We start from the raw sequence: 25,268 nt of genomic DNA, 5'->3' as shown, positions 1-25,268 counted from the left end.
AACGCTGCACCTCAGCTGCAGCCCACACAACGTGTAACTTCCACTTAGCTGACCTTTCCGATTGTCGCCGGTGCTGTTCTTTTTCACCGTGGGGACTCTAAACTGTTTGGAGTGAGTCAGAAATGCCTTCCTCACAAACTGCACTGGAGATTCCTGTTTCCTTCGTCTCTTTGGGTCAGCACTAATACGATTGACGCCTGCATTTTAAAGGGATAAGTTATCATTAGTCGGTGTAGTTGCTGTTTTAACAACTAGTCGTTCTGAGAATGTGTTGAGGAGGGATTCCACCCCCCCCCCACCTCCCTCCTAAAGATGGTTGGGGGTGAAATTCGACACAAAACTGGCGGTATGGCATCCGGCGCCCGTTATACGACCCCTCCAGTATTCATTGACTTCAATGGGACTGAATATCGGGCGGGATGTACAACTGGTGGCAGATGCGATACCGCCCGGTGGGTCGTTTCTGGGGTTTGGCTCCACCAGGGTGCCCGGCCCTCTGGTAACTCGCCTAAGTGACCTTTCTTCATGGCCGAGCCTGGAGAGTTGTAGGAAAAGGAGTAGTGCTTTCCAGTACTAGATCACCTGGTGGTAGCACCACCACCACCACCACCTCCTGTTATTTCAGGTCTCTGCTCTTATCCACAGTTGTTCCAACGTGATCAACTCCCACATGTCCTTGAGAGGAATTTCACTCACTTGTACAGTTAATGCTTCAGTCTGGCCGGCAGCAACCAGCGTCAAATTAATACCATGTCATTTGTTCCTGGCTCAAACACTACTGGCTCAGCCTGAAGAACTGATCTTTGTGCAAATGAATAGAGCTGCTCCTGGTGTAAGCTCATAACCTCTCGTTCCCCCCAATATAGAGTTGCAGCGGCAGCAGCTGCAATCTTGTATCACCTGGGGCAGTATCACCACCACAAAAGGAAGGAAGTAAGAAAGTACAGCGCCTTTCACTACCTCAGGGCGTTCCCAAGACGCTTTACAGCGAATGAAGTATTTTTGAAGTGCAGTCACTGTTGTAATGGGGGAAAACGCGGCAGTTATTTTGCGCACAGCAAGATCCCACGGCCAGCGCCGTGATAATGACCAGATCATCTGTTTCAGTGTTGTTGGTTGAGAGATAAATATCGGCCCCCAGGACGAACTCCCCCTGCTCTTCTTCGAAGTAGGGCCCGTGGGATCTTTTATGCCCACCTGAGGGGGCAGACGGGGCCTCGGCTTAACGTCTGATCCGAAAGACGGCACCTCTGACAGTGCAGCACTCCCTCAGCACTGGCACTGGGTGTGCCAGCCTAGATTTTGTGCTCAAGTTCCTGGAGTGGGATAATAGACACTGTAAGTCCCACGGGGATGTTCCGGGTTCCTAGGGTGGTTTTGGAGCCTTCCCACCAAACCCCCCCCCCCCCACGTCACCCCTTCTGTCTCATTCTTATAAGACATTTTTTTAATGGTGTTTATTTAATCTGGATCATAAGGGACCAGCACCCATACACCAGCATATCTCTGTGCTTATTCTGCTAAATCAGGCACTCTTTTGTGGGTTCGAGTCCCACTCCAGAGACTTGAGTACAAAAATCCAGGCGGACACTCCCAGTGCAGTGCTGAGGGAGCGCTGCACTGTCGGAGGTGCCGTCTTTCGGATGAGACGTTAAACCGAGGCCCCGTCTGCCCTCTCGGGTGGATGTAAAAGATCCCACGGCCACTATTTAGAAGAAGAGCAGGGGGGAGTTCTCCCCGGTGTCCTGGAGCCAATTTTTATCCCTCAATCACTAAAACAGGTTATCCGGTCATTATCACATTGCTGTTTGTGGGAGCTTGCTGTGTGCAAATTGGCTGCCGCGTTTCCTACATTACAACAGTGACTACACTTCAAAAAAGTACTTCAGTGGCAGGTGGGAACGCCCCGAGGTTGTGAAAGGCGCGATATAAATGCAAGTCTTCCTTTTCTTTGCTTTTTTCTGGCCGCAATAAAAGAGCTGGATTTATCAGTGTAAATGAAGGGCAGCTGTTTCCACGGATGCCAGTCTCCTGTAATCCAAACTAAAGACTCACCAATGCAAGGGTGCTTCTACAACTCTCCTGAATTCCCCTGAATCAGTACTTCCTGATTTATCTCGCCTTCCACTCTTTTCAGCCCCGGTTGTGTCCCACACGAGCGGCCTTTCTCAGCATATGTACAAAAGAAAATACTGTACCTCCCTTTTTCCTTTCTTGCTTTCGGCTGGTGGGTTTTAGCCGTAATAGGCACCTTCTCTGCACTGTCCTATAAGCAAGCATATATTGTACTTTTGTAAACAAAGGGGAGTTGAAATTACAAAGCATAAAGCAGCATGCATTTGTTAAGCATCAATGCGTGACGTTCCTTGTTATAGCTTGCCTTAATTATATCTCGAGAGAGTTAGGCCACAGCTAGAGCACTGCATGCAGTTCTGGTCACCACATTACAGAAAAGATGTGATCGCACCAGAGAGGGTGCAGAGGCAATTTACGAGGATGTTGCCGGGACTGGAGAATTTTAGCTATGAGGAAGGATTGGATAGGCTGGGGTTGTTTTCTTTGGAACAGAGGAGGCTGAGGGGAGATTTAATTGAGGTGTATACAATTATGAGGGGCCTAGATAAAGTGGATAGAGAGTGGAAGCACCCATTTCCCTTAGCAGAGAGGTCAATAACCAGGGGGCACAGATTTAAAGTAAGTGGTAAGAGGATTAGCGGGGAGATGAGGAGAAATATTTTCACCCAGAGGGTGATGGGGATCTGGAACTCACTGACTGAAAGGGTGGTAGAGGCAGAAGCTCTCAACACATTTAAAAAGTACTTGGATATGCGCTTGAAGTGCCGTAACCTGCAGGGCTACGGACCAAGAGCTGCAAAGTGGGATTAGGCTAGATGGCTCTTTTTCGGCCGGCACAGACACAATGGGCCGAATGGCCTCCTTCTGTGCCGTAAATTTCTACAAGAACAGCAGCAATAGGCACATTTGGGAATCATCAGATGAACTCTCACATGTTCCCACAATTGAGAATCCCCACATGCTTCTCTGGATAAGCTAATTACTGGCTTATCCCTTGAAGGGCTGAGCTACACAGAACAGAAATATCCCAGGGTCGATCTGAGTTCTGTGTTGAGTTAGCTGGTGGTTGGGGTGGGGGGCAGTCGAGCCTCAGGAACCTTGCGTTAGGCTGGGGAAAATCATTCAGGATTCCCTGTTTCTGATCGCCATCCTTCAACCTCTGCTGAAAGGGTGAGAGCGGGCAGACGTACACTATCCTAGTAAACTAGCTATTAAAGGAACACTTTTCAAAAAGGAATTAAGTAGATATTAATTTTATCACATGCAAATTTGATTCCGGAGACAGGTTTTTCTCTTACGTAATATTTACTTTTTTTTTTCCCTTCCAGTTTTAAATCACCTTGTTGTACAACTGCTGGCTTATGCCGGAATAGAGTTCCACAGGCACTGGACTCCCTCCAATGCCTCACCCAACTGCACATTCTTCGTGTGTAAGCTAAGACAGCGGGTGCTGGCATACTGCTGAACTGTAAAGCCCAACGCTGTCCTCACCCGACATCCATGCACAGGCACTTTCAGCAGAGGTTGCTGCCTAGCAATCGGGAGTGGGAACCAATGTTTCCCCTCAATTTTTTTTAAAATTCCCGCGCGGCCCCTTTAAACGGGCTGCGCAGGCCACTCAAAATTCCACGCGTGCGCGGTTTTTCTATTTAAAAGCCGGCTGCGCAGGGCCCCCCGCAGCTCAAAGAGAACATTGGTGGGAACTCTACCTAATTTTACCCCTCCGCTCCCAGCCCGAAGGCGCTGATGCAAATTGGAACCGCCCTGCCTGAGATCATCTAACTCAGCACAGACCAGGGATTAAACCTGGGATTTTAAGGTATGACTAGCTCAGTGCTGCACCAGGCAACTCCTTGACCCATTAGGCCATTGGGAGGACATAACAATGGTCACTGCACTCCAAACGTACTTCACTGTCTGAACATAGAATTACATCGAACGTACAGCACAGAAACAGGCCATTCGGCCCAACTGGTCCGTGGCGGTGTTTATGCTCCACACGAGCCTCCTCCCACCCCTCTTAATCTCACCCTATCAACATATCCTTCTATTCCTTTCTACCTCGTGTGTTTAAAGGCATCTATGCTATTCGCCTCAACTACTCTAACAGTCTCACCACTCTCTGGGTAAAGCGGTTTCTCCTGAATTCCCTATTGGATTTATTAGTGACTATCTTATATTGATGGCCTCTAGTTCTGGTCTCCCCCACACGTGGAAACATCTTCTCTACGTCGACCCTATCGAACCCCTTTATAATTCTAAAGATCTCTATCAGGTTGCCCCTCAGCCTCCTCTTTTCTAGAGAAAAGAGCCCCAGCCTGTTCAGCCTTCCCTGATAGTTATAACCTCTCAGTTCTAGTATCACTCTTGTAAATCTTGTTTGCACCTTCGCCAGAGCCTCGAGATCATTCTTGATTAAATAAGGGCGGATGTGAACACGGCAATTAAATTCTCCGTTACAATTGAGACATCACCATCGCTGGGTGTCCAAGGCCCCGCCCCCCCTCATGTCGGGTAGCCTTGTGGTTGCAGTCCCGAGTTAGCAATTCAATTGAGTTATTGAGTTCAAATCCCACCACGGCCAATTTGGAAACTGAAGTCAATCTAAATCTGTTAAATTTGCAGGAGACAAAATTGATCAAGAAAAAGGTTGTTTTGATTTTGTGGCAAATTATCAGTAATTAAATAAAACAAACAGAAAATTCTGCAAACAGGTCAGGCAGCATCTTTGAGACATTTCGACAATGTGGGAGGGTGCTAAGTATTTTTTAAAAACTTGTGGTACTGTCCTCACAAAGGTTAAGCCCACGGCATTATCATCGCACTGTGGCGGAGCCACTGAATGACTCTGGGCAACTGTTTATAATTCCCTTTAACGATGTCTAACACCAGCCTAAGCCTGTACCATTGTGTTAGACATTACTTTGCTTTGTATATAGTATTTGTATGCACGAGGCGTGGCACCTTTAAGAGCGTGGGAAAACGCGATGACGTCACGTCGCAAACCATGTGACTGCCCGGGCAGTCCTCGTGGAATCTCCATCTTGTTAAGACCTGTTTTCGTGGTTCTCCTGTATCGATCTCATCAAACTGTTTGAACTCGTTTAGTTTTACATTAAAGACCTGTTTGATTGATCTCCTGAGTCGGCCTCAGTTATTAGTTAGGAATTCGTCAATTCCTACAGCACGTCAAATGCGTGCAGCAACCTGGTAATCGGTGTCCATACTGACACTTAAGGGGGAAATCATAGCTCCCAGGCACGAAGGCGGCGGGACATGTGGGCTGCACTGGGAGGCCGAACCCATTTTCAACGGCCGGGCCTTATTAGCATCCTGCTGGCCAGCTGCCCGCCTGAAACGGCCATCCAGGGGCAGGCCTGGAGGCCGCCAGTCAGGCGAGTCCTGCGGGAGGGAATGAAGGTTCGGGAGGGTTTTGTGGTTGGGAAGGGGCGGGTGTGGCGGGGGGAAGAAGAGAGCCCAGGGCCCAAACTTTCTTTGTAAAGCCCGGAGAAGTAGGCCGTTTAAATTGCATTGAGGCCCTATTGAAGTGATTCCTGATTCGCATATATTTATGAGACTTCCGCGTGAGTCCTCAACCGCCGAGAAAACCGCGCTGCTAAAATAGCCATCGGGTGGAAAATAAGCGCTAAGTGTACCGCTTCGATCTTAACTCTCGGTCCACCCCAGGCAGAGGCAGTTAAAATTCCCCCTTTTATGTCATTGCAAAAAAACAGACCGAAGACTGAACAATCTCATCCCCAAAAAGTGCATGAAAAGTAAAATATCAGGGAATTATTACAAGGGTTGTTATGGATTGCGCAAGCTGCCAGCTGAAATCCTTGATTAGATTGCGATCTGTAACTGATTTCTGGGTATTAATTACTCTGCATGTAAGCCATCTGAATCCCGGTTACAGCTTCAAAGTCTTTTGCCAGGTATCCAACTATTTATTTTGTATATTATCCATCCTAATTCCATGATTAGATTACAGCATGTAGCTCATTTCCAGGTATCCAATATTATTCAATAGATAATCCATCTGAATCCTCAATTAAATGAGACTATCGTGCCTGTCGGTCGCTCCCTGGTCATCACTTTACCCTCTGTAATGCAAGAATTGCTGAAACACGAATGCAGTCTTACAACAAGGGTGCATCTCTGTGATGCCCCATCAGGGCGAGTCCTTGAGTTCAGCTACACTGCCTCCGTTCCACTGGCGGATGTGCCTGGGAATAGTTTCATGTTTACCTATGTGTTTACAATGCTTTCCTGGCCAGCTTCCCACCTACCACCCTCTGTAAACTTCAGCTCCTCCAACACTCGGCTGCCCCGCATTCTAACTCGCACCAAGTCCCGGTCACTTATCACCTCCCTGTGCTCGCTGACCTAAACTGACTCCCGGTCCGGCACTGCCTCAATTTTTAAAATTCTCATCCTCGTGTTCAAATCCCTCCATGGCCTCGCCCCCCTCCCTATCTCTGTAACCTCTCCAGCCCTACAACCCTCCGAGATCTCTGCGCTCTTCCAATTCTGGCCTCCTGCGCATCCCCCGATTTTAACCGCCCCGCCATTGGTGTCCGTGCCTTCAGCTGCCTGGGCCCCAAGCTCTGGAATGCCCTCCCTAAACCTCTCCATCTTTCCATCTCTCTCTCCTCCTTTAAGACACTCCTTAAAACCTACCTCTTTGATCAAGCTTTTGGTCACCTGTCCTAATGTCTCTTTATGTGGTTCGGTGTCAAATTTTGTCTGATAATCGCTCTTGCGAAGCGCCTTGGGATGTTTTACTACATTGAAGGTGCTGTATAAATACAAGTTGTTGTTGTTGTATTCAGCCATGTGCGGCATCCCAATCACAGCCCATCGTAACATTCACAAGCATGCACTTTCCAGCAAGGATCAATGAAGCATGACCAAGGGTGAAATTTCTCGCTTTTCTTCCCCTTCCGAGCCCAGAGATGCCGCGATCTAACTGTAGTGGTCTTACAGCCGCCTCGCATCAGATCAGGTAACTTGACGCGGACTAGGGACTTTCTTGGTCTGGGCATTTTGCTGAGACCTACCTCACTCCAATAATCCTCATCCTTCCTGGCCTTGGGCCTTGTTGCGTCCTTGACACTGCTGGGAGTTTCTGTGGAGCAAAGGTAATGGCTTTAACGCTGATGATTCTGTACATTGTGGCTGTGCGGCCACGTTCACTTGATGTGCATGGTCAGTGTGTTTTCTCATTGTTTAGTCTCAGTTTCTAAGCTGACAGCCAGTCATAGGATTGCAGGATAGCCAACCAGGAAATAGGACGACCGCGTCCTTTTCTGGTCACCACGACACAGGAAGACATTCCAGCATTGGGAGTCAGTGCAGAGAAGAGGCACGAGGTTGATCCCCAGTGTCTGTGTTATGAAGAAAGACTGAACAGACTCGGGCTATTCAGCCGGGAAAGGGCTCGGGGGTGATTTTGTCAATGGGGGCGCATTGGAGGCGGGACTCCCACTTGTCGGGTTTCAGTCCCGCCTCCATCGACTTCTGGCCAACCCACGCTATTTTCCCTTGATTGACCTTGTTAAGCCCACTCAGTGGGTTTAGCAGGCCAATTATGGGGAAGCCGGTTACAGAGAACGTCAGCGTATGACGTTTCATCTGTTAAAAAATTTTGACAGATGAATTGTCATCGTTTGACAGCTCTGTGAAGCTGTCAAACAGTGACATTCTCTGCAGTTTGATGAGTTCTTGCATTCAAGACCTCATCAAACCTCTTTGTTTTACAGAAATGAGATGGTTGTTGCATCTGAGAATGCAACGGCCATCTCTCATCTGCAACACGGAGGTCCGAGACTCTCCGCATACAAACCGACTGAAGCCTGCAGGAAGAAACAAAGGTAAGTACAGGAAACTTTCGTTTATCCGGAGGTTAAATGTCCGGAAAGCTCTATCGACCGGCAAAATTCAGGAGTCGGTTCAGATAATTTTTTTTCTTTTCGTTGCTTCTTGTCTCCAGTCCTAGCTCTGCAAGCATCTCTGTAGCTAAGCAACAGCTTCAGCTAGACGCTTGCAAGCTGCGCCGACTGTTTTGAAGCAAGCAACAGGGTTTGTTGCTTCACATGGAGCTCTGAGCTCCGTATGTTTTAACATTAGCGCTGGTTTCTACGGCAGTTTTGATCTAACGGCACCAGCTCGGTCCCGTCGGTGCCGGATACCAGAAAGTTTCATGTACACTTTTAAAAACACTTTGCACTTACCTCAGATACTCACCTCTACACTCTTGCACCCATCACTTACCTTCACACCACACTTTTGCACCTCCCCCCCGACCCCCGCAAACCCAGTACTCGCCTCGCTGAGCTGGCGTGTTTTGGAGCCTTCGGGAAGCCCGCACTTGTGAGGGCAAAAAGGGGAATAATCCTATTTTCTGCCCGTTAACTACCTGTTAACAGGCAGTTAATAGGCTTTAATCCCTTCCCGCCTCCAAGGAGACGGGACCCGGCGCGGGACGGCTACCCGCCTCCTACGAAGATGCCATGGAGGTGGGTTGGGGACCCGCCCCCAAATTCTGCCATTTTCCCGGCAGTCCCACCTCCATAGGGCTGGCAAAATCGCCCCCCGAGGTGTCTGAGAGGTGATCTCATAGAGGGACATGATAAAATAGTTAAGGAAATACATAAAGTTAATCCTGAATAATACTAAATTAATATGCTGGAGTAGGATAATGGGACACAGGTTAAAACTCGTAAAAGGCAAATTCAGGACTGATATCTGATACTTCGTCACACAGAGAGTGATCGACACATGGCATGGACTTCTGTGCATTTAGTGGAGCAAAAACCCTGGAGTAATTTAAGAACTAACTGGATGCAGCAATGGCAGAACCTCAGGGTAATTTTAGATAGATAAGCCAAGGTATGCTCATCGGCCTTCCTCATCTGTAAATATCTTGCGATCCCGTGAATTCTGCTCAGTGAATCTGGCTGAACACTGTCTGCCCTATGCACAGCTGAAACAAGTGTTCTGTAAATGGAGTTATATTTCATGTGCAGCTTACAGTAACACAAAACAAAAGCCGGTGACGTTTGGGGTAAAAATTCTTCTGACCTGATCCGTTGTTTGATGCAGCATTTTAAACACCATTGCTAGAAATAGTGACTGGAGACACCCTCAGTGTCACTGTACATTGCATGCAGTGGAATTTGTACCCCATTGTGGTACAGGTGGGCATAAATTGGACCTCCTTACACGATTTATATTCCTAAAACATAGAAACACAGAAGATAGGAGCAGGAGTAGGCCATTCGACCCCTCGAGCCTGCTCCGCCATTTAATGCGATCATGGCTGATCATCCAAACTCAGTACCCTGTCCCTGCCTTCTCCCCATATCTCTTGATCCCTTTAGCCTTAAGAAATATATCTAACTCCTTCTTGAATATATTTAATGAACTGGCCTCAACTGCCTTCTGTGGTAGAGAATGCCACAGGTTCACCACTCTCTGGGTGAAGAAATTCCTCCTCATCTCTGTCCTAAATGGCTTACCCCTTATCCTTAGACTGTGACCCCTGGTTCTGGACTCCCCCGCCATCGGGAACATCCTTCCTGCATCTAGTCTGTCTAGTCCTGTTAGAATTTTATAAGTTTCAATGAGATCCCCTCTCATTTTTCTAAACTCCAGCGAGTATAAGCCCAATCGACCCAATCTCTCCTCATACATCATTCCTGCCATCCCAGGTATCAGCCTGGTGAATCTTCGCTGCACTCCCTCCATGGCAAGAACATCCTTCCTCAGATAAGGCGACCAAAACTGCACACAATACTCAAGGTGTGGTCTCACCAAGGCCCTGTACAACTGCAGCAAGACATCCTTGTTCCTGTACTCAAACCCTCTCGCTACGAAGGCCAACATACCATTTGCCTTCTTAACCGCCTGCTGCACCTGCATGCTTACCTTCAGCGACTGGTGCACAAGGACACCCAGGTCTCGTTGCACTTCCCCTTCTCCCAATCTATTGCCATTCAGATAATAATCTGCCTTCCTGTTTTTGCCACCAAAGTGGATAACCTCGCATTTATCCACATTATACTGCATCTGCCATACATCTGCCCGGGTGCAACGAGGCCCAATTTCGGGGACCAACATCCAAGGACTTTGGGTGGAATTATTTTTTCGGCGTCTCTAGTGGGCCGCCTAGAACAGGCGGTAGGCCCCTTATGTCTGTAAATGAGGGGCCCAACGGCTGTTTTAGGACCCTCTTGGGAAATTGGTGCCCCAAGGAGTAATGTTCTCGTTTAGCTGCACGGCTGTGTCTGAGGCTCCCGCGCAGGCCGCTTGCCGGTTTCTCAATGGAATAACCGTGCATGCGCGGAGGTTTGAATGGACCGCACCCCCCCACCCCCCCCCCCCAAAAAAAATTAGAGGGAACATTGCTCAGGAGTAGAGCAGGCCGCCAGTCCGGCTCGGATCAGCTTCACCTGGTGTGGATGTGGCTTAAGTACCGGCCGCCACTGAAAGGGTGAGTTTTAAGTCATTTTCTTTTAAAGTTGCTGTGGCTCTGCGGCGCTCCTGCTGGACACAATCGCACCCCACCCCCCCGCCACTATCCTCCCCCACCCCTTCCCAGCACTCACCCAAGACTGTTGCCGGTGAAGCAGGTGGCCTGAAATTGGTTCATGCAGAAGGCCCAGCTGCCTGTGGAGGTGCGATGGGCGCCGGTATCAGGCCAGGATTTTTTTAGATAAGGCCCGAGGCCCAGTCTCCAGCCGGCCTTCATGCCCAAAAGTGGGCGCCAACAGATTTTGCCAGTGTCTCCGCTATAAGTTGTGTTTGTCTTCTTATGCTGCGTTAAGGTACCTACAATTTACTTTAAAATGGTGCATTTTTCAATAAAATCTATTTGTAAAGAATGCATTTGCCAAAGAAAACAGAATCTTCAAGTTGTTTAAATAAAAAGTATTTACAAAGTACTTGGATATGCACTTGAAGTGCCGTAACCTACAAGGCTACGGACCAAGAGCTGGAAAGTGGGTTTAGGCTGGATAGCTCTTTTTCGGCCGGCACAGACACGATGGGCCGAATGGCCTAAGAACATAAGAAATAGGAGCAGGAGTCGGCCATTCATCCCCTCGAGCCTGCTCCGCCATTCAATAAGATCATGGCTGATCTTCTACCTCATCTCCACTTTCCTGGACTATCCCCATATCCCTTGATTCCCTTAATATTCAAAAATCTAGCGATCTCTGTCTTGAATATACTCAATGACTGAGCCTCCACAGCCCTCTGGGGTAGAGAATTCCAAAGATTCACCACCTACTGAGTGAAGAAATTTCTCCTCATCTCAATCCTAAATGGCCGACCCCTTATTCTGAGACTGTGACCCCTGGTTCTAGACTCCCCAGCCAGGGGAAACATCCTCCCTGCATCTACCCTGTCAAGCCCTGTAAGAATTTTGTATGTTTCAATGAGATCACCTCTCATTCTTCTAAACTCTAGAGAATATAGACCTAGACTACTCAATCTCTCCTCATAGGACAATCCCCGGCCTCCTTCTGTGCCGTAAATTGCTATGATTCTAATGTGTTGGAGAAATTATCAATTTGTCAACTATAACACAACATATAGTTACCCAGTGATTCCTGACTGGCATTCTCTTTGGAAAGATCGGCGTCTCCATTTCCCTTGTATCTGACAACAAAGCCAAAGTGAGATAGTCGGTCCTGCCAAATAAAATAAAATAATGATGAAGAGCAAAACAGTGCTTTAGTACAGTAGTGCATCCCCGCACACACGCCATAGACAGACACGCACCGTACGTGTTCTGACACCGAACACGCACATGTTGTACTCGCACACCATAAACCCATTCCCACACTGCAGGTGCAGCCCCACACTCCCAGAACAGACTCCCATACCAAACACTGTCACAGTGCACAACACTCACACCACAAGCTCACACCCCAAACACGCTGCCACACAAGCACATTGCCACACCACACACATTCCCACTCCGCTAACCCACTCCCACACCACAGACATGCATTCACACCAAACGCACACATGAATCAAGCACACTCCCACACTATACAGGCTAGATACTGGCACACTAGTGCAATAGAGGTGCACTTCTGAGATTGGTGCTGAGACAGGGCTAGATATTCAGTTCCATTGCAGACAATGGATTGGCCATCAGGCGCTGAGAATAACGGGCGGCCGATCCGATAAGCGCCCGTTTTCAGTCACCGCCCGCGACCAATTTCTAGACCATTGTCAGGGCAGCATAGAGGGAGTTTTACTGCGTATCGAACCTGTGCTGCACCTGGCCTGGGTGTGCTTCACTCTGTGACTGGATGCCTGAAATGGCTGTCTCCCTTGTCAGCTCTAACATCCCTCACCTCGATGAGCACAATAAAAGAATCGAAAGGCTTTTGATATTTATGTTTGTAACATGTGGTCAGGACAGAGAAGGTTTGCTGCCTAATTTGGTTTCGCTCTTGTTTTCTTACTAGTTTATTAGGTGAAGTTCAAATCCGATGCCTTCTTTGAATAGCTCCAAAAAGATACAAGAGAAGGCAGCCATCCTCGGCTTTAAAGCTCAAAATCGCAAAATAACAGAGACTCTATAAGACACCTGTATTTTCACTTTCTGAGCCTCTTCAGCCATCTTCTTTCCTGCATTTATCCGCTTCGTGAAATCGTGTTTCTAGATACAAAAAAAATAAACGAAAACAACGCTGGATTCTTCCCGTAAACAAATTGATGTGCCTCAATAATTCCGAGACTCGATGTTAGCGAAACAAAACAAGGCTTTTATTAACTTAGAAGGTAACACGCAGTGGAGAGAGGTATCTTCCATCTGGAGGTCTGCAGTACTGGATATGAGGCCAGACTGAGCTTGCTTACATAGGGGCCAGGTATGGGCGGAGCCCTACACACAATACATTACAATATACAATACAATGGTGAGGAGACGGAACTGAGGTAAGGGAACTGAAACCTGAAACCAACCACAGTCACAGGCAGTGATGAATGGAATATTTCATCACACAAATGAAGCACGTGTTTGTGTAGCACCTTATCACATCACTGAAAGGTCTCAAAGCATTTCGAGTAACTCCAGGTCGATTCCCCGCTCAGGCCCGAGTTAAAATTACAGTCGGGTCTCAGTGATGTCATTGGGCCGCAACATGCTAATGTAAAGAAGGACCCTGTATGGCTCCGGGCGTCTGTCCTTGCTGCCTGCTCAGGAGAGCAGGTTTAAACTGCAGATGTTGTGATCGTGGCGGCTTTCGGACAGGTAAGGGCCAGGGCGATTTTAACTGTGCTCTTGCCTTATCTCAATATTTAAGTCAGAATCCCACACCCGCTGGAGGACCCCGACACAATCTTTGTGCCCTGATTTTCGCCGCGCACTCCTCGCCCATGGGTCCCAGGCGTGGAGTGGCCGAACAAGCGGCTCTTAAAGGAACCACTGCAGGATGCTCCAGTAGTGGGCCAAAATTTCTTCTGGCGTGCAGGAGTGCTTCTGCTGGGCCCACAGAAATGCTCCGGCTCGCTGATTTTTATCAGCCGAGCCTCACTAGCATGCCGCTTGCATCATCATTCACTCTGGGAAGCGGCCGCCCGGCTGTTAAACTCGGGCGGCAGGAGGCTGCTGCCTGGTTCCCGGCACAAGGTAGGTGGTTCGGGGGAGGAATCCTGGTCGGCATATGGGGGAGAGATTCTAGGGCATGGTTGGCCGGGGGGGGGCGGGGGGTAAGCCCGACGGTTCCTTGTGGCGCCTGGAGGAGCACTTGGACCACAAGGAAAGGAAAATATTTTGAAAAGCTTTCTTTCCTGAGGCTCTTTCGGCCCTGGCTGATCTTCCCGGCAGATTTTGCCTGGCGGAGGAAATGATCACTGCTTCCCCCATTCAGGCCATAGGTTAAAATGGCAGATCAGACCCTCATTGAAAGAAAGACTTGCAGTTATAAATAAAGCTCCCGCCTGTTAATGCCTTTCACGACCTCAGGACGTCCCAAAGCGCTTTACAGCCAATGAGGTACTTTTTGAAGTGTAGTCACTGTTGTAACGTGGGAAACGCAGCAGCCAATTTGTGCACAGCAAGCGCCCACAAACAGCGATAATGACCGGATAATCTGTTTTTAGGTGTTGGTTGAGGGATAAATGTTGGCCAAGGCACCGATCATTGGCATAATTTGAGCCCGATCTGTATATTTAAAGAGGACCCCACCGACTTGGGGCTGGTGTGCTTGCCGCCTGCAATTTACAATAGCAGGAGGCCAGATTGGGACGGGAAAGGAGTGGGTAAATCTCCCCCACTCCATTTTAACTGTGTGTCCCCCCCCCCGCCGGAAACCAGGTGAAAGGAGTTAAAATCGAGCCCCACGTCCAACATGGAACAAACACTACTTATTCATTTAAAATACCTTGAGAGCAAAAGGACGTCTTGTGTAATAGAAATTTTGCTAATGAAGTTTACTCACTGATATGTTTTTGTCCAGAGAAGGTTCCTGGAAACTCTTTATCAGTGATACAGAGATCCATGCATGGCTTACAGTGTTGTCGAAAAACGTAATGTGGTATTTTGACTGGAAAATCAACACAGCTGTTTAGTGAACAAGGCTATCACAATCAATGTATTCACCTCACATTGTTCAACAATGATACTGTTAAACAGTTACACACGGCTCCAAAGGCGCCCCTCTCCCCCACACCCCGCCTCCAATGTTTTTTTTAATTCACTTATGGGATGTGGGCGTCGCTGGCAAGGCCAGCATTTATTGCCCATCCCTAATTGCCCTTCAGAAGGTGGTGGTGAGCCGCCTTCTTGAACCGCTGCAGTCCGTATGGCGAAGGTGCTCCCACAGTGCTGTTAGGGAGGGAGTGCCAGTATTTTGACCCAGCAACGATGAAGGATCGGCCGATATACTTCTAAGTCAGGAGGGGAACTTGGGGGTGGTGGTGTTCCCATGCGCCTGCTGCCCTTGTCCTTCTAGGTGGAAGAGGTCGTGGGTTTGGGAGGTGCTGCTGAAGAAGCCTCGGCAAGTTGCTGCAGTGCATCTTGTAGATGGTGCACACTGCAGCCACGGTGCGCCGGTGGTGGAGGGAGTGAATGTTTAAGGTGGTGGATGGGGTGCCGATCAAACGGGCTGCTTTGTCCTGGATGGTGTCGAGCTTTTTGGGTGTTGTTGGAGCTGCAACTCATCCAGGCAGTGTTGTGCTGAGCTATGCAGTTCGCGAAGGTGCTCAATCCCAGTCAATGCAGAGCTAGCTGATCGCAACCGGGCGGGAGGGGCACTATAATTGACCTCAGTGTTAACTGGGCTTGGGAGAGCGGAAAAAAAAAATCAACAAAAACTTCCTCCCTCCGATCGCTATCCCATGATCCCTGCAGGAAAGTGCACGTGTGTGGTCGTAGGGCGTGGGACAGCAACAACAACAACTTGCATTCATATAGCGCCTTTAACAACAACAACTTGTATTTATATAGCGCCTTTAACGTAGTAAAACGTCCTAAGGCACTTCACAGGAGCGTTATCAGACAAAAATTTGACACCGAGCCACATTCAGGTGCACCTGTCCTCCCATTCACTTATCACCCCTGTGCTCGCTGACCTACATTGGCTCCCGATCCGGCAACGCCTCGATTTTAAAATTCTCATCCTTGCTTTCAAATCCCTCCATGGCCTCGCCCCCCCTCCCTTTCTCTGTAATCTCCTCCATCCCCACAACCCCCCCCGAGATCTCAGCGCTCCTCTGGCCTCTTGAGCATCCCCGATTTTAATCGCTCCGCCACTGGCGGCCGTGCCTTCAGCTGCCTGGGCCCTAAGCTCTGGAATTCCCTCCTTAAACCTCTCCGCCTCTTTCCTCCTTTAAGACTCTCCCTAAAACTTGCCTCTTTCGGCCCTAATATCTCCTTATGTGTCTATAGTAATCTGGGATGTTATGATTAAGGTTATCCACCAGGTGGTGCTGTAGCCAATGCTGCTGCTAAGGTCAGGGGTTTGCTTCCTGTTAAGGTCAGGGGTTAGCTTCCTGCTAAGGTCAGCAACGGGGCAATGCCTGGATGCAGGCCTGCCTGGTTGTTTTGCAGTCGTTTAATAAAGTACTCGTATTAATCCTAATACCTCGCCTCTTCGAGTTCCTTGTCTCACTACATGAATTTACCACGTCAAATTATCTTGGTGTCAAATATTGTTTGATAACACTCCTGTGAAGTGTCTTGGGACGTCTTACTACATTAAAGGCGCGATATAAATGCAAGCTGTTGTTGTTATGTGGTTGACTCTCAGTACTCTTGGAAATGGCTTTGCGTGCCATTCAGTTGTAAAACAATTGCTATATCGCCACCCTTTCTGGGCAACTAGGAATGGGCAATAAATACGGCAACTCCCACATCCAGAGAACAAATACTCAGCACAGATCGAGAATTGAACCTGTAACCTTTGGTGGCTGTGGCTTAGTGCTACACTAGACGGTAGAATCATACTGACCGGAAACTGATCTGAGTCGCTTGTGAACATAAAGTATTTCCCGGTCTGAGGATCATGTTCCACCATCCCTGGCCACCTAAATACAATAACAGAGCCGTTGGCCTCAGTCTTTAAAAACAGAATTTGAAATGCAGAAACACAGTTTTAGCAGTGTCACTGTAGCCACGCCTGCGGCTAGTCAACAATTTCTATTGGACGACATTGACGTAAGCTGACACTTCTGTGCACTATGGAGAGAGGGCTCCACTGCTGGTGATGCCGTCGTTCAGGTGAGGTCTTGTCTACCTGCTCAGGTGGACATGAACGATCTCACGTTAAAGATCAGCAGAGTGGGGTTGGGAGGGGAGCAGAATCAGAGAATGGGATTTAATTATTTTACAAAAAGCTGAAATTGCTTGAAATGTGCAGCAGGTCAATCAGGATCTGACAAGAGAGAGGAAAATTAACATTTCAGGTGCAAACCCTTCATCAGAACTCTGCCGTGAATCCATTCCAGCATTCGCAGAGTCTAGAGAGCAGGTCAAATGCCTCTCTCCTCAGGCAAGTAAGCAGGTTGGGGAAAGGAAGAACAAACCAGTATGTTTACCTGCGTATCAAATTAATTTAGGGCATTTATACGGCTCCTTATCACAGCTCTTAGAAACGTCAAAGTGTTTCACAAACAATGGCCGCGATTTTATCGGCACTGAGAGGGCGGGTTTGGAGGCAGGTCAAGGGTTAAAATCGTTTTGATTGACGGCGGGTTCCGATCCTTCTGCCTCGGGTTTCCCGACGTCCGGACAGCACGCCAGGTAAGTGTGGCGTGTTGTGAGTCTGCTGTAATGTTTCTGCATTGATGACAGCTGCAGAAGTGGTGTGAAGGATCCAATGGTGCACTGGTGAGTTTCAGAGGTAAGGAAATGTTGGGAAAATCATTTTGAATGCATTTACACTTTTCTGTAGGTAACAAGTTTTGAATTGGCTGTCTAGTCCCACCTCATTGGGAGAGCCTCTCTCACCAGTGACAGATCGCTTCTGTCACCTCACCTGCAGCTGCCATCTGTTCTAGCCTATGGAGGGAGTCATTGGAGAGCCTGGGTGCAAGAGCTCACCTTTGTACAGTGATTGTCAGTGTTTGCAGCTCCTAAATGCTGTCAAACACTGAGAAATGAGCTGTCAAAAGTAAAATTGTGCGTGGTCCCTTTAAGAAAACCGGCAGATGACGCGTCATCAAATGACGTCATCTGACCGGCTTCCTCTTAATTGGCCGGCAAGCCCGCAGGGCGGGCTTAACAAGGTCAATCGATGTAAAATCACGTCTGTGGGCCGGAGGCAGTTGGGGGCGGGACTGGAAGCCGGAAACCACCTGACCCGCTCCCAACGACAAAATCGCGGCCAATGGATTAGTTGGACATGCAGTGACTGCTATCATGTAGGCAAATGCGTCAGCCATTTTGCACACAAGATCCCGTAAAGGCCAGTTAATGTTGCTCTTTGTCGAGGAAGGAATGGGACCTCCATGTTCTTCTTTCAACTGCGACGCGGGATCTTTACCATTCGCCTGAACAACTGGAACAGGCAGACAAGACCTCAGTTTAGTGTCTTGTCCAAAGGAGAGAATGTCTTACAATGAATGGCGCACTCCTTCAGCACTGAGTGACAGCCTAATTATGGGCTAAAGTCCTAGTGTGGGACTTCAACTCACAACCTTCTGACTATAATGCCACCAACTAAGCCAAGCTGACACCTAAAGAGCAGCCTAAATGAAAACATGAAGGGTTTTGATGGAGTAAATAAGAAGAAACTACATCCACTGCAGAAGGGTCGGTAACCAGAAGGGACAGATTTAAGGTGACTGACAAGAGCCAAAGGTGAGATGAGAAAAACATTTTTTTACACAGCGTTATCAGGAGTGCGCTACCAGAAAGGGTAATGGAAGCAGGTTTAACAGTAACTATCAAAAGGAAATTGGATAAATACTTGAAGGGGAGAAATTTGCAGGGCTATGGGGATCGAGCAGGGGAGTGGGACTAATTGGATAGATCTTTCAAAGAGCTGGCACAGGCACGATGGGTCGAATGGATTCCTTCTGTGCTGTGTGATTCTATGATTCTATGGGTGAAAATTGGGTTGCTTTGCACCTTCCGTTAGTGCCCCTGGGGGGTGCTAACGGAACGCAAAGCCCCTAACGCTTGGGCACGGCACAGCTAACGCCTCCTGCGAAATTCATCGGCGTGCACAGCGCCCCACTCGCAAACTTCGGTCGTGCCCCCTGACCTACCGCCGGACAATATGTCCAACAGGGTCAGGGTGGTGTTCTTGTGGCCGCGGCAGCACAAATTAAAGGGCAGATGACGGGCGGCCATTTTTTGGGTGGGCCGCCTGCCAGCATCTGCCCCCTTCTGCTTCTTCATGCGGGGTGCCGGCCGCAATCTGTCAGCCCGGCACTCCTCGAGTCAGCTGTTTTCCCGGCACTGCTCCCCGGTGGTCCAGCAGGGGCCCCGGTGCGCCCCTCCCCTTTAATCAGTGGAGGTAGGCCTGCAATACCACGACACACTTGGCGCTGTTGCACGTAGGGCCGCGATATTGAACGGTAGCGTCCCAGGAAGGAGGGGGAGCGCTTCCAGTAGCGCCCCGCCTCCTGCTTAGTGCCCCGAAAAACTTAGCGCCCCAAAGGCGGCGCGACCAAATTTTTCCCCCGTGTGTCTTAAAAATTGGGGGTGGTGGAGGGGTTGTGAAATGAACAGCAACATATAAAAAAACACAGCAATAGTCTCTGTGCGCTGTAGTGATGAGCCCACCAAGGATATCCAAGCTGCTTGGCCCACACTATGGAACCAGGAACCAGCTCAGCGTAAATGATGTCGTTCTCTCTTCCGTCCCAGACCTCTTCTGGTAGGTCACACATATTGTACAGGAGGTCTGCAACACATAGTTCAACAAATGTTATTCAATATACAGTAACAAGCATCTATTACCAGCGTGTCTGTACAACTGGGGCATCAGCTTCCCCTCATTATAGAAAGAAGAGAAAGACTTGCATTTCTACAGCGCCTTTCACAACCTCAGGGCGTCCCAAAGCGCTTTACAGCCAATGGAAGTACTTTTTGAAGTGCGGTCACTGTTGTACTGTAGGAAACGTGGCAGCCAACTTGCACACAGCAAGATCCCACAAACAGCAATGTGATAATGCCCAGATAATTTTTTTTTGATGATGTTGGTTGAGGGATAAATATTGGCCCCAGGACACCAGTTAGAACTCCCCCTGCTCTTCTTTGAAATAGTGCACGGCAGGAACTGATTAACATTTTTTGTTTCCCGTTTCCCGTTCACCTGAGGGGGCCGGCGGGGCCTCGGTTTAACGTCTCAATCTGAAAGGCAGGCGCTCCGACGGTGCAGCGCTCCCCCAGCACGGCACTGGGGTGCCAGCCTGCATTTTGCGCTCAAGTCTCTGAAGTGGGACTATGAACTTTTGACTCAGAGGTGAGGATGCTACCCACTGGGCCACGGCTTAAAATCCTTGCTCATGTTCAAGGCTACTTTATCTTTGCATCTTCAGTGCTGACCCCTTCACCCCCGCTTGCTTCTGGGATCTTTACCGCCCCAGAGAGTAACATATATTGGGGAAATTGTTCATAAGATAAGACACGGATGAGTGGGCTATTTGGCCCATCTTAAATCATCCATCCAAGGTTAAAAAAAAAATTTACACCTCAGCTATACTTTGTGTCCAGTTGTGAACACCACACTTTAGGAAGGATGTCAAGGCCCTGGAGAGGGTGCAGAGGAGATTTACTAGGATGGTACCAGGGATGAGGGACTTCAGTTATCTGGAGAGACTGGAGAAGCTGGGGTTGTTCTCCTTCGAGCAAAGACGGTTAAGGGGAGATTTAATAGAGATGTTCACAGTTATGAAGAGTTTTGATAGAGGAAATAAGGAGGGGCGGCAACCAGAGGACACAGATTTAAGATAATTGGCAAAAGAACCTGAGGGGGAGATGAGGAGAATTTTTTTTACTCAGCGAGTTGTTGTGATCTGGAATGCACTGCCTGAAAGGGCGGTGGAAGCAGATTCAATAGTAACTTTCAAAAGGGAATTGGAGAAATACTTGAAAAGAAAAATTTCTAGGGCTATGGGGAACAAGCAGGGGGAACATAAGAAATAGGAGCAGGAGTCGGCCATTCGGCCCTTCGAGCCTGCTCCGCCAGTCAATGAGATCATGGCTGATCTTCTGCCTCAACTCCATTCACCAGCCCTATCGCCATATCCCTTGATGCCCTTACTAGTCACAAATCTATCGACTTCTGTTCTGAATATATCTAACGACTGAGCCTCCACAGCCCTCTGGGGTAGCGAATTCCAAAGATTCACCGCCCTCTGTGTGAAGAAATTTCTTCTCATCTCAGTCCTGAATGGCCTACCCTTTATCCTGAGGCTGTGGCCCCTGGTTCTAGATGCCCCAGCCAAGGGAAACAAGTGGGACTTAATTGAACAGTTCTTTCAGAAAGCCGGCACAGGCACGATGGGCCGAATGGCCTCCTCCTGCACTGTATTATTCCATGATTTATCCCATCATGTTATATAACTGGATCTTGAATGAATGCAAGGTTTTTTTTTTACCTCCAATAACCTACACAGGGGAGATCATTGCCAGAAAGTTTATTTTTTTAATTTCATTATTTCCAGTGTTCGGGTTTTCTTTTTATCTGTAGCTGGCCTCGGTGTTTTCCCAACTCAACAACAACAGACTGTGTTTATATAGTGCCTTTAATGTAGGAAAACATCCCAAGGCGCTTAGTAACGTAAGAAAACTACGAGGCACTTGGTCTAAGCGTTAAACAAGGCTTTAATCAACTGTTTTACAACATGGAGGTCTAGTTGTGTCCTTCACTAGTTCGTTAAGAATGTCCTGCGCAAGCTGGGCCCGTGCCCGAGTATTTATACTCTCCCTGGACAGTGCCACCCGTAGGCCGCTCAGTATTATTTCATAGGTCTTTCTTTCATCAATGACTGATTCATGTCACTTAGTACAGGAAACTTTTTTTTATCCGGCACGGACGGGACCGACATGGTGCCGGTTCATCAAAAATTCCGGATAACCGAACGCTGTAGTAAAAGATACGGAGCTGACAGCTCCATATAAAGCAACAAACCCTCTGTAGAACAATGGCCTCAAGTTTCAAGCGTCTCTGTAGCTTAGCAACAGTTGCAGCCACACCCTTGCACAGCACAGATGGAGGAAGGCAAATACAATATCAAGTAAAACCTACTCCTGAATTTTGCCGGTTAACCGAGATTTCCGGTTATTTAGGTGCCGGTAAAGCGAAAGTTTCCTGTATATACTTTACTTCTGACGACAGTAATTAAAAATGAGTTTCAGCAATGATTTTCAACTGACTGCGCCTCCTGTGGAAGACAAGACTAATATGAGCAATAACATCATTGTGTTTATTATGGAAGGATTACTCAGTACCTGGATTCTGACTGCATATCCAGTCCAGCGGCAGTGTCGCTGGATCCACATTGTCTCCCAACCGTCTCCACTTCCCACATTTCTTCCTGCTGCACTGAACCCAGGCGACATAATTATCTGGAAGGAAACAAAGGACATTCAATCAGCGGGGGCCACCTTCAGTAAACAACCGGTTACCCAGGAGTGCAGAGAGACTGAATGCAGCAACCTCAAGTTTGCATTTCATACACATTCACATTTTTAAAAATTATCCCAAGTATTTTTATAAAGAAAAGATTTACATTTCTATAGCGCCTTTCACGACCACCGGGCGTCCCAAAGCACTTTACAGCCAATGAAGTATTTTTTGAAATGTAGCCACTGTTGTAATGTAGGAAACGCGACAGCCAATTTGCGCACAAACAGCAATGTGATAATGACCAGATCATCTGTTTTAGTGATGTTGATTGAGGAATAAATATTGGCTAGGATAGCTCCCCAGCTCTTCCTTCGAAATAGTGGCCACGGGATCTTTTCTGTCCACCTGAGAGAGCAGACGGGGCCTCCGAAAGACAGCACCTCTGACAGTGCAGCGCTCCCTCAGCACTGCACTGGGAGTGTCAGCCTGGATTATGTCACCTGCAACTGAGTTAAAAACAAGGCCTCAGAAGCAGATGGAATCCCCGCCGAGGCACTAAAGCATGGCGGAGAAGCACTACTGGCGTGACTTCATGAACTCATTTCTCTTATCTGGAAGGAGGAGAGCATGCCAGGGGATCTCAGAGACGCCGTAATTGTGACCATCTTCAAGAAAGGTGACAAGTTCGATTGCGGTAATTACAGAGGAGTTTCCCTGCTGTCTGTCACAGGGAAAGTCATCGTAAGAATCCTCCTCAATCGCCTTCACCCAGTGGCCGAAGAGCTCATCCCAGAGTCGCAGTGCGGATTCCGCCCACTAAGGGGCACAATGGACATGATCTACACCGCACGTCAATTACAAGAGAAATGCAGGGAACAGCACCAACCGCTGTACATGGCTTCTTTGACCTCACAAAGGCCTTCGACACTGTCAACCATGAGGGATTATGGAGTGCCCTCCTCAAATTCGGCTGCCCTCAAAAGTTTGTCACCATCCTCCGCCTGCTTCATGACGACATGCAAGCCGTGATCCTGACCAATGGTTCCACCACAGACCCAATTCACGTACGAACCGGGGTCAAGCAAGGCTGTGTCATCGCACCAACGCTCTTCTCAATCTCCCTTGCTACAATGCTCCATCTCACCCTCAGTAAGCTCCCCACTGGAGCTAATTTACAGAACAAACGGGAAACTGTTCAACCTCCGTCGCCTCCAGTCCAGATCCAAGGTCGTCCCATCCTCTGTCATCGAATTACAGTATGCAGACGATGCTTGCGTCTGCGCTCACTCGGAGGTCGAACTCCAAACCATCGTTAACACCTTCACCGAAGCGTACGAGAGCATGGGCCTTACACTAAACATCCGTAAGACAAAGGTCCTCTACCAACCTGCCCCCGCCACACAGTGCTGCCCCCCCGATTATCAAAATCCACGACAAGGCCTTGGACAACATGGACCACTTTCCATACCTCGGGAGCCTACTGTCAACAAGGGCAGATGTCGACGACGAAGTCCAACACCAGTGTGCCAGTGTAGCCTTCGGTCGCCTGAGGAAGAGAGTGTTTGAAGACCAGGAACTCAAACCCGGCACTAAGCTCATGGTCTACAGAGCAGCAGTGATACCCGCCCTGCTGTATGCCTCAGAGACATGGACCATGTACAGCAGGCACCTCAAATCACTGGAGAGGTACCACCAATGCTGCCTCCGCAAGATCCTGCAAATCCATTGGCAGGACAGGCGCACCAACGTCAGTGTTCTCGCTCAGGCCAACATCCCCAGCATCGAAGCTTTGACCACGCTCAATCAGCTCCGATGGATGGGTCGCATCGTCCGCATGCCCGATACGAGACTCCCAAAACAAGCGCTCTACTCGGAGCTCCGGCACGGCAAGAGAGCCCCAGGTGGGCAGAGGAAACGTTTCAAGGGCACCCTCAAAGCCTCCTTGAAAAAGTGTAACATCCCCACCGACACCTGGGAATCCCTGGCCCAAGGCTGCACAAAGTGGAGGAGAAGCATCCGGGAAGGGGCCGAACACCTCGAGTCTCTTCGCCGGGAGCAAGCGGAAGCCAAGCGCAAGGAGCGCACGTCAACCCAAGCACCCCACCCACTCGCCCCTTCAACCACCGTCTGCCCCACATGTGACAGAGACTGTAGGTCCCGCATTGGACTCATCAGTCACCTGCGAACTCATTTTTAATGTGGAAGCAAGTCATCCTCGCTTCCGAGGGACTGCTTAAGAGAAGAAAAACAGCTACTGCTTTTCTCTAGGCTGGCAGGCCATCGGCACAGGATCTTGTGGTAAACCAGAGGCACAACAGGTTGGCAACCCAGATATTGATCTATCATAGGAAAGCAAGGCTCTTCTCCAGAGGGAAGAAGGCGGGGAAATCAGAGGGCGATTCAACCCACGACATGCTTGGTCACCTCCTAGCTTTTGCAAAGGCCTGAAAACAGGTCACCCACCTGCCAACTCTCTCAGACGGAGGGATGATACATGAGGAGACATAAAGCAGGGGCAATATTTGAAGAAGTAATGGGCAGCAACAACTTACATTTATATAGCGCCTTTAACGTAGTAGAACGTCCCAAGGTGCTTCACAGGAGCGATTATCAAACAAAATTTGACACCGAGCCACATAAGGAGGTATTAGGGCAGATGACCAAAAGCTTGGTCAAAGAGGTAGATTTTAAGGAGCGACTTAAAGGAGGAGAGAGCAAGGCGGAGATCTTTAGGGCGAAAATTCCTGAGCTTCGGGCTGCTGAAGGCACGGCCGCCAATGGTGGAGCGATGAGTATCTCGAGAGCCCGCTGAGTCTCATACTGAAACACAAGGCCGAACGCTGATCATGGTGTGTCGTAACAAGAATGTGTTTTGGCATTGCACACAGATTTCCCCTGTTGCAACGCTGGGGATCTCCTCTCTTCCCTGCCCCATTTAACGCGACACGTTCATGTTGCAATGTGCCACACAGAGGCTGTAGTAATCCAGCACTAGTTTTCAGGTGCAACCTCAACACTCACATGAAAGGAAGCATACATAAGGCATATCATTAATTTTAAAGTATCAAGGGGAGAAATTGGGTATGTAGCGCCACCTATTAGCGCCTAAAAAGGGCAGTCAGTGGCTGTAGCGCCACTGGCCCGCCTCCC

The 25,268-nt window shown here is 48.8% G+C and overlaps 1 protein-coding gene across 1 annotated transcript in view; it reads right to left on the bottom strand.

The window, feature by feature from the left end:
* The window catches only part of LOC147090606 (zinc finger CW-type PWWP domain protein 1-like), a 108,971-nt gene that overhangs the window by 23,788 nt on the left and 59,915 nt on the right, over positions 1–25,268 (bottom strand). Inside the window, exons 9-17 of the mRNA XM_085977080.1 lie at positions 22,001–22,117; positions 19,328–19,448; positions 16,548–16,623; positions 14,538–14,642; positions 12,683–12,754; positions 11,681–11,771; positions 7,137–7,204; positions 2,194–2,266; positions 54–197 (exon numbers count right to left, since the gene is read on the bottom strand). Coding sequence (XP_085833206.1) covers positions 54–197; positions 2,194–2,266; positions 7,137–7,204; positions 11,681–11,771; positions 12,683–12,754; positions 14,538–14,642; positions 16,548–16,623; positions 19,328–19,448; positions 22,001–22,117 — 867 coding nt within the window. The remainder of the gene's footprint in view (positions 1–53; positions 198–2,193; positions 2,267–7,136; positions 7,205–11,680; positions 11,772–12,682; positions 12,755–14,537; positions 14,643–16,547; positions 16,624–19,327; positions 19,449–22,000; positions 22,118–25,268) is intronic.

The sequence above is a fragment of the Somniosus microcephalus genome, unplaced genomic scaffold (assembly GCF_052327205.1).
Source record: "Somniosus microcephalus isolate GS21.2 unplaced genomic scaffold, FLI_Smic_1.0 unresolved_chr4, whole genome shotgun sequence".
Classification (NCBI taxonomy): Eukaryota; Metazoa; Chordata; class Chondrichthyes; order Squaliformes; family Somniosidae; genus Somniosus; species Somniosus microcephalus.
This window is presented reverse-complemented; position numbering and strand designations above follow the sequence as displayed.